General features: G+C 42.2%; 1 protein-coding gene across 9 annotated transcripts in view; it reads left to right on the top strand.

Moving 5' to 3' along the window:
* Positions 1–1,829: 1,829 nt before the first annotated feature.
* UBR1 (ubiquitin protein ligase E3 component n-recognin 1) overlaps positions 1,830–8,060 on the top strand; it is an 88,249-nt gene continuing 82,018 nt past the window's right edge. For 7 of the 9 annotated variants that reach the window (XR_010431278.1, XR_010431279.1, XM_064658153.1 and 4 more), the window contains exon 1: positions 1,983–2,125. Coding sequence is in view for 7 of the 9 variants with exons in the window: in XM_064658153.1 (XP_064514223.1) it covers positions 2,045–2,125 (81 nt within the window). In the remaining 2 variants the exon portion in view is untranslated. Of the gene's footprint in view, positions 2,126–8,060 lie in introns of all 9 variants that reach the window. The other 2 variants (XM_064658158.1, XM_064658154.1) reach the window with 2 other exon arrangements.

The following is an 8,060-nucleotide window of genomic DNA, read 5'->3' as shown; positions in this document are numbered from 1 at the left end:
TCTACCATTTTATTTTGTGTCTAGCAGGGCTGCCAAACTACAGCATTTTGTCTCCATTAAAATTGATCTGAATCCCTGTTTTGTTCTTCTTTCCTCTATTACTGTAGTATCCATGGAGATCTTGGTGTTTTGTGCCATTTCTGCCTGGGCAGTGGTGCCAACTTGCTTTTTCAGAGATTCGTTGCCACTTTCTTTGCTGTCTCCCAGCATGTGGGTTCCAAGTCTTTGTTTGTGTTATTTTGTTAAATAAGTCTAACAATAAGTCTTGTTCAACTAAAGCAGTTGATTTGCATCAGCATAAATTCTAAAAGTCACCACAGTATAGTGAAACCACACTGATAGTTCAGCTACAAGACATGGCCACGCAAGCTGCTTGTCTCACAGCACAGGGGGCTGCAGGCAGCCCTTCTGCACTTGACTGAGTTTGTTGCTTTCTTGGAATTCTGCCTTGCTTTTCTTGCTCAACTGTGTTTGAAGGTGGATTATACAATTGCTAGTGTTGATGCTAAAACAGGTGCAGGACTCCAGTAATCACAGTCTACACTTGGCTGTTGTGCAAACACATCTGGTTAGTGGTCGGCCGTGCTGTTAAAAAGGATTGGTTATAGATCAGCAACATGGATAGACAAAATGAGATGAAGCTTTGAATTAATGGTTAAGTGGCTCAATGGCAAAATTCACTTTGTCTTTTTTACATCTCATGCCTAATCCTGTCTCAGTGATAATATCTACACAGTGATTTTAAGTGACAGATTTCAATAATGTAACGAAGTCTGCAGGACTTCTTAAAATGAAGATGAGTGGTAGCTATGACAGAAAAGCTACATTCAGATGTTCCAAAGATATAAGAGAAGAGTCCTTGATGCCAGATGCAGTGAGAAAAATCATTGAATATACTGAAAAAGTCACCTGTAAACTTTATCCCATCTGTACTGACAACTGAAGAACATGGAAAAGCTGCTTGGAGGATTGAAACAGGAAGACTACAGTGGAAGGAGGCAGTCTTCCTGATAGAGATATCAGGCATTTGATAGGTGGATTGGTGGATATGTATGCCCCCAAGGTCCAGTGCTATGGCTGTTTGCCTATTTGCTCAGCCTTAAGAAGGTACAAACACAGGGAACTGTGCAATTAGACTGCAACAATCCAGAAAACTTCCAGCAGCGCTTAGGCCAGGTCTGTCATATATCAATCGAGTTCCTGAATGCCTTAATCTTCTGCAAAAGTAGCAAACGTGAAGTACCCAGAACAGTTATGATATGCTGTAGGAAGGAGGTGTGGAGGAAGATTTTAATCTTGGAGACAGGCCTTTGCTTAAAGCTACTGTTGCATCCTATACTTGTACCTAGTTTGTAAAATTTTGCCTTTGCTTAGCCCATACGGGAGACATATGGGAGCCAAGTCTGCAGAAGTGGTGAGACTCCGCACCTGTGTATATGAAATTACTTATGCTATTATCTTGCTAGCCAGGTGGGGGTCGGCCTCTTCTCCCAGGCAACTAACGACAGGATGAGAGGACATAAGCTGTGCCAGGGGAGGTTTAGGTTGGATATTAGTTAGAATTTCTTCATAGAGAGGGTGATTAGACATTGGAATGCCCAGAGGTGGTGGAGTCACTGTCCCTGGGGGTGTTTTAGGAAAGACTGGATGTGGCATTTGCGGCCGTGGTCTAATTGACATGGTAGTGCTCGGTCATAGGTTGGACTCGATTATCTTAGAGGTCTTTTCCATCTAATCGATTCTCTGAATCTGTAATGGCAGGGGGCAAAGTGAACACCCACGCGGTGCAGTTTTAAGTGCCCGCGGAGGAGCTCCATCCATGTAACTCTGCACGCAGGACCAACACGAGCTTCGGCGACGACCGTCCCAACGGATCCCGGGTACGCTCTGTGCCCCAGCGGGCAGCGGGAGGCAGGAGGCGCTGCCGGAACGCCGCGGCGGCTGCGCGCGGGGCGGGCCCTGGGCTGCGGGCGCAGCGCCCGGTGACGGCGGCGGCTCCTTCCGGGCCGTGACGGCGCCGCCGGCCGCGTCCCTCGCTCTCAAAATGGCGGACGGAGCCGACAGAGGTCCCGGAGCAGGAGCGACGGGCGGCCGGGCCCCCGCGCAGGCCCCAGAGCGAGCTATGGTGAGGCTGCAGCCGGGCGCGGCGCCGCGGTTCCCCCTGCCTGCGCTCGGGGGCAGCCTGTGCCCTGCCCGCGCTGCCGCCCCGGCGCTCGGGCGAGCAGGGCTGGCTCTCCGGAGCTGCCGAGCGGCGCCGCGGAGGGTCGGGACGCGCCCCTGTGCACTCGCCGTACCAGCGGGCGGCGGCACCGGCCGGGGCAGTGGGGCCGGAGCGGGCGGGCCGCTGCCCCCCGGTCTCGCCGCCGGCTTGTGGGGGCCGCACTCGGTCCCGGGGCCTCCGCTGGCTGCGGCTCTGGCGGCCGCCGGGTCTGCCCTGGGAGAGGAGAGCCAGCCCTGCCTCGGGCCCGGACAGCCACTGTCAGGCGGCCCAGAGGGAAGCAGCATCTCACACCCCCCGTGTCTTACTTGACCTCTACGTAATTAAGTGAGATCAAACTTCAGAAACGTTCAGAAACTCTCCTGCGTTCCTAAAGCTTTATGGTGTATATGTGCATCTTTTATCCTGGTCCTGCCTTTACCTTTCTTAATTAAAGGTGACTTTACTATGGAACAAAAAAGACCAAATAAGAAATTGCTGTTTTGCAGAATGTGAACGGAGCAGCAAATAGTATTGTTTAGAAAGGATGTAGATGAAGACAGTTGTTTATTTGCTGAACAGAAATACCCTCTTTTTTTCTCTGTAAATTATTTTGTTCATCTGTGGATTTAATATTCCATTATTGAACAGAATTTGATGTTGACCCTGTCTAGTGACATGCCTTCTGTGCTTTCCTTCACAACCTTGTATAGTGATTACTATATTCAAAACACTTTTGATAGAGGAGTTTAAAACTGAAGGCTATGAATTTAAGAAAGTCAGATGGACAGCGTTCGTGATGTTAGATTGCAAACCTGGCTATAGTGATGCCAGAGACGGCTGCAGTCTGGAAGCAGTACACCCAATTTACTGCTGTCCTAAAGATGGTTCTAGTTAGGTGGAACTAACATATCCCGACTGACCAGGGCTTTCACTGTGCACAGCTGGTCTGAAACGTCCTTTTGCTGTGGTGCTATAATTGGGAATTTGAGGGAGTGTGAAGTGGAAAACTGGCTGAATAGAGTGAGCTTTGGCCTTAGTGAACTTGTCAAATTGGTCTCAGTGTCAGCCTGTTCAGACTGTCTCTTGCTCTCCTTGTTTGGGTGCTGTTGGTTGTAGTGCAGCACTACATCTGGCTGCAACCATCTGGCTGCAAACCTTCCCAGAGCACTGGGCACATGATGCAGGATTACCTGAATGATTCTGCAGGAGCCAGCCTGATTCTGGAGTGGATGGTGATGACTCAGGTAATAAACTCTTCTGAACCCAGCCCAGCTCCGGGGTTTATTCTCTGCCCTTGACTTCAGCTCTTCAGGTTGGATGACAGTAGTTGGAAATACTTGAGTTGGCGTTTCACTGCATTAGTTAAGTCAGGTCTTGTTTCTGCCCCCTGCTTCTCCATGGTGGCTGTATTGCTTCCTGGGTTATCCTGGAAGAGAGTGGACTGAATTTGGGCACTGACTTAAGTAAACTTAAGTTTACTTGCTTTCCTCTCCCAACAGGATCCACAGTTTTTTTGTCTGACTAATGGGCTGGACTTGGCTTTTCTAGTAGCTGGCTAGCAGGCATTGCCGGTGGCCTAACAAAAGCCTGCTTTGCAGGCTGAATCCAGCCCTTCAGTTGTTTGTCCATCTGTATTCTGAACAAATTCCAGTTTGACTCCTGCCTGCTTTGGTGGCTTCTAGCTGGAATATACGAGCAGGGCTTAGATACTAAACTATTTCAAAGATTTTAATTTATACTAAATCTTCAAATTTTTATATAGGTGTGTCTTAGTAATATTTGTGAAGAAAAGGGATTTTGTTTTTTGAAAGTCCTATGTTTTGCTATCATTCAATACTCCTAAACAAAAGATAAGATGTAAGTGGGGTAGTGGTGTACAAGAACAGCTTTATTATCGGGATATTTCCTTTAAAGGCAGGAATATTTTGAATTTCAGTTTTGGAAAGTAAAACAGTTGTTTTACAAGCACAGGCGCTTGTGCATTCTGAAGTATTTCAGATCTTTTGGGTTGTTCAATGCTATTATATAGTTGAGAAAATGCATATGAGGAGTCTTGCTACTGTAGATGTGTTGTAATCAAGTAGTAATATGGAGGGGATATTCATGTTCATGAGCAGGTTATTTCTTGAATTTAATGAAATTTGAGCCAGGCATCTGAGTTGGAATTGCAGTGACTTCCAGTTTTAAATCTAAACTTTCCTAAACTGAATCAACCTGCTTAGACAAGATGACGTCTATATAATTTTACATCACTTTGTTGAGCTAAATTTGTTTAAAATCTCACCTTTAGGTAAACCAGCATATCCCTTAATGCAATTAAGCCCTGAAATGCATTTAGTCAAAACCACTGTATTTAGAAAGTGCAGCACATTAGCAGAACAGTGTAAGCTGTACAGTTGTGTGAAGTGGAGCCCATGAAAGTTGCAACAGGTAACTGGAGCATTGCCCAGGTGCTATTTGCATCCCTGTATATTTAGCAATCTTCCTTATGGCATCAAGCAGTGCTGTGGATTTTTCTTCCTTGTCACTCTCATGTTTACTCATACTTCTTGGGAATGTTTGTGGCTTTTGTTAGTGCAGGGGTGAACTGTGATTGTAAAGATATCTGTTATCTTTGCTCAAGTCCGCATAAAGTGCCTAAAGTATGGTGCTGCAATACTGTTACTGTTACGGCTGTGAGAGGTGTGCGGCTCCAGGAGAAGGTAGCTGCAAGCGAATGTTCCTGGTAGCTTGCGACTTTCAGTGTCTTCTAAATGCCAGAGTGTTAGGGAAGTTAGGGATAAACAGGTTAGATTTGGTGTATAAGGGAGTGTTTGAGAGATGCTGAATGAGTGCTAAATATGGATAGAATCACCTGAGTTTTGTTACACATTCATCCGCTGCAGAATTAGACTGTGTTTACAGTGGATTGTAAAATTAATGATAATTGAGAAGTTAGGTAGTTGTAAGACTAGTTTGAGTACACAGAAATTAATTAAAAAACCTACTGTTGTTGTTTTCTGTCGTTGTCGTCCTCCCCCCATACTAATTAATTACTTCTTTGTAAATATTCACTGTAGGTGCATGTTTTGAAGTGCAACCTGGTGCTAAGATATTTCGTAGATACCTTGTTCCTTTAAGGGTAGGAGACTACAGCATGGATGTTAAGGATCAAACAAGGAAAGAATCAAAGTATTTCTTTCCTTTGTTTCTCTAGAAACAAAAATGATCTGTAAATGAATAGTCATAGTCAGAACTTAAAGAAAAAATTCGAATTTTGTCTCACAGAATATTACAAATAACTCTGCAAAGATGATGATTTTGCTATTTTTATAGGGAGAATTACTTTTCCCCCAAAATATGTATTTTTGTCTACTGTTTTGTGATACTGAATTCCTGTTTTCTCTGTTGTTAGTTGTACATTGCTATCTACCACATGCAGGTTTGACCAAAAAAATTGGAACATGAGAGGTGATTAGATATCTCAAAGACCTGGAAATTAGTTCTAGCATTTCTGGCTATGTTTTGCATTTTGTACCTACTTAGTAGCATCCTGCTAATTTTGTAGCATATTTAGGGTGGAGTGTCCATTTGGTAGGGAGGTGCAATCGTGATGCCTGTAACATGGCAGAGGAAACTACAGACTGTGGTTTAACTCCAGTAGTCTCCTTAGGCACCTGTTTGCATTCAGGTGATTACCCCCAGGAACTGCAGCTGCACTCGGGTGATTTTGGAGATGTTTGATTTAGAAGTGACATGGGACCTGCAGTTTCCAAGAGGTTTTGCAGCTTGGGTCTGTTTACCTTGCTGCAGGCATTAGTTTTAGCTGTCCAGCAGCTGAAATGGTAACAGATAGTGCTGGTGGTTACTTGTCCTTCTCCGGGTGGTCACTGATTTGCTCTGGTTCAGTGAAGCTGGAATTCATTGGTGACTACTGGAATTGAGGTAGATTCTGCTGTAGACAAAGCTTTAGTAGTCTGCGCTGGTTTTGAGTCTTATTCCCCGTGGGCAAACACCTGCATCATTAAAGCATCTTTTAACGTGAGTTGGCAACCCTGCTTTGTCACAGAGGCCAAAGTTTATTATTGAATAATAGAATATAGAATATAGAATATAGAGATCAAACAGGGTTTTTTTTGTCTTCAGGTTAAAGTTGATGTTTTGTTAGGACAATGTTAGACAGTCTTGAGTGTTACCCGTGTTGTGGCAAGAGAAAATAACTTTTGAAACCAAACTTGCTTCTTTCAGTGTAACTACTGATATCCGGAGCAGACCAAAGTTTGGTATTATGGTTTGGTTTTTTAGCTATGTTGTATAAAGAAGCTATGGGACTGATGTGTCAGAAACCAGAAATTTTGAGTTCTAAACAATCGTTTTTAAAGCTTAGATTCTCTTCGAAAACATTGGCTATACTCTGTTGGAGAATGTGAAACACATTATGAATGTGATAAAACAAGTGAGCAAGTTTCCATTTTAACTCCCTGAACCATGCCCTTTTAGAGATGGTAAAATTTATGTTCCTGAAAAAAAAATTCAGTTTCATTTAAAGCAGGGAAGAAGAAATATGCTAATTAATTTCTAGTACTTATTTTTGAAGGCTTTTCTTTGGGAAATATATGTCTTTGAGGCTGAAACAGGTTGCCTTGTTTCCTTGTTATTTTTACTAAAAATAATGCCTGGGTGTTCTGTACTATAGTTGGATCTTATTTTCAGTGCATTAGAAAACTGATAATTTTAAACCAAATAATGAGAAGGAAAAATTGAACTAAAATTTTAAAAGCAGAACCTAATATGTGAAAGTGTTTGTTTAAGAATATTTTGAAGGTTCCTTTCAAAAGAAATTTTAAGTATTCTGCATACTTATAAAAGAACTTGTATTTGTCCTTTTAAAATGTCTTTTATGTTTCCTCAATTGCTTAGACGATATCAGAATAAAAGTTTTCTGAGATCTGTTGTCCTGCTAATCTCTGTTTCACTAGTAACAACTGCTCTGTGCATTAAAGTAAAGCAGCCTTTTGCATTTGGTATTTATGTTGAATGGCACCTGCTTGAAATCGGTATGTCCCCAGCATTTTAAGTATTTACTTCTAAAATGCTGCATCTACTTGCTGTTATGACAGGCAACTGGTATTTTCATCTCATGGTTGACAGATTTATGTTATACAAAACTAAGCTTTTTTATTCCTCCTTTTAACTGAAATATTGGACCAGGTGCAGGTTTTAGTTTGTGTTACTGGTAGTGTCTTCCTTCACGATTTGTTATTTAATGTTTATAAATACTAACATTCATTCTTTTCACTGATTAGATTAACGTATAGATCTAAAAATACAGTCTTGAAATGTACGCAGTTGCTTGTGCACTAAAAGATCAGCTTGTCAATCTGTAGTTAAAGTAGAGCTGCTTTTTATAGTATTGCCTAATGAAAGCTGTTAGTTTGAAAAGACTTTAAAATTCAAAGGGAACTGTACTTAGAAGGTAAATCAAAAATTGTCATGGAAGCAATGGCTGCTGAATTAATGTACATAATAAACCTCTGCAATGATAAAGAAAGTCTGTCATAGTGGCAAGAAATCTCATTTGATGCTTGGTCTGCAGATGAAAAGTGAATTGAGAGAGTTCGTTAACTTTTTTCTCTTTTTCCTTATATCCTTCCTTAGCTCTCATTCATGTTATTATTTGTAGTATTCATAAATGAATGTGTGTTTGTGAAAGACAAAATTAGATATGGATATATTTGCTATATCAGTGGCAAATATTTTATATTTTTATAGAAGTACGTGTAGGGAAATATAATTCGTCATCCTCTGACCTTTTGGCATGACAATTATTTAAAGGGTTTTTAAAAAGCCTACTAACTGTCCTTTTAAATGTACAAGAAAC

Source organism: Pseudopipra pipra, chromosome 6 (assembly GCF_036250125.1).
Source record: "Pseudopipra pipra isolate bDixPip1 chromosome 6, bDixPip1.hap1, whole genome shotgun sequence".
Lineage (NCBI taxonomy): Eukaryota > Metazoa > Chordata > Aves > Passeriformes > Pipridae > Pseudopipra > Pseudopipra pipra.
The sequence above is the reverse complement of the archived record's forward strand: the minus strand, read 5'-3'. Positions and strand labels throughout refer to the sequence as shown.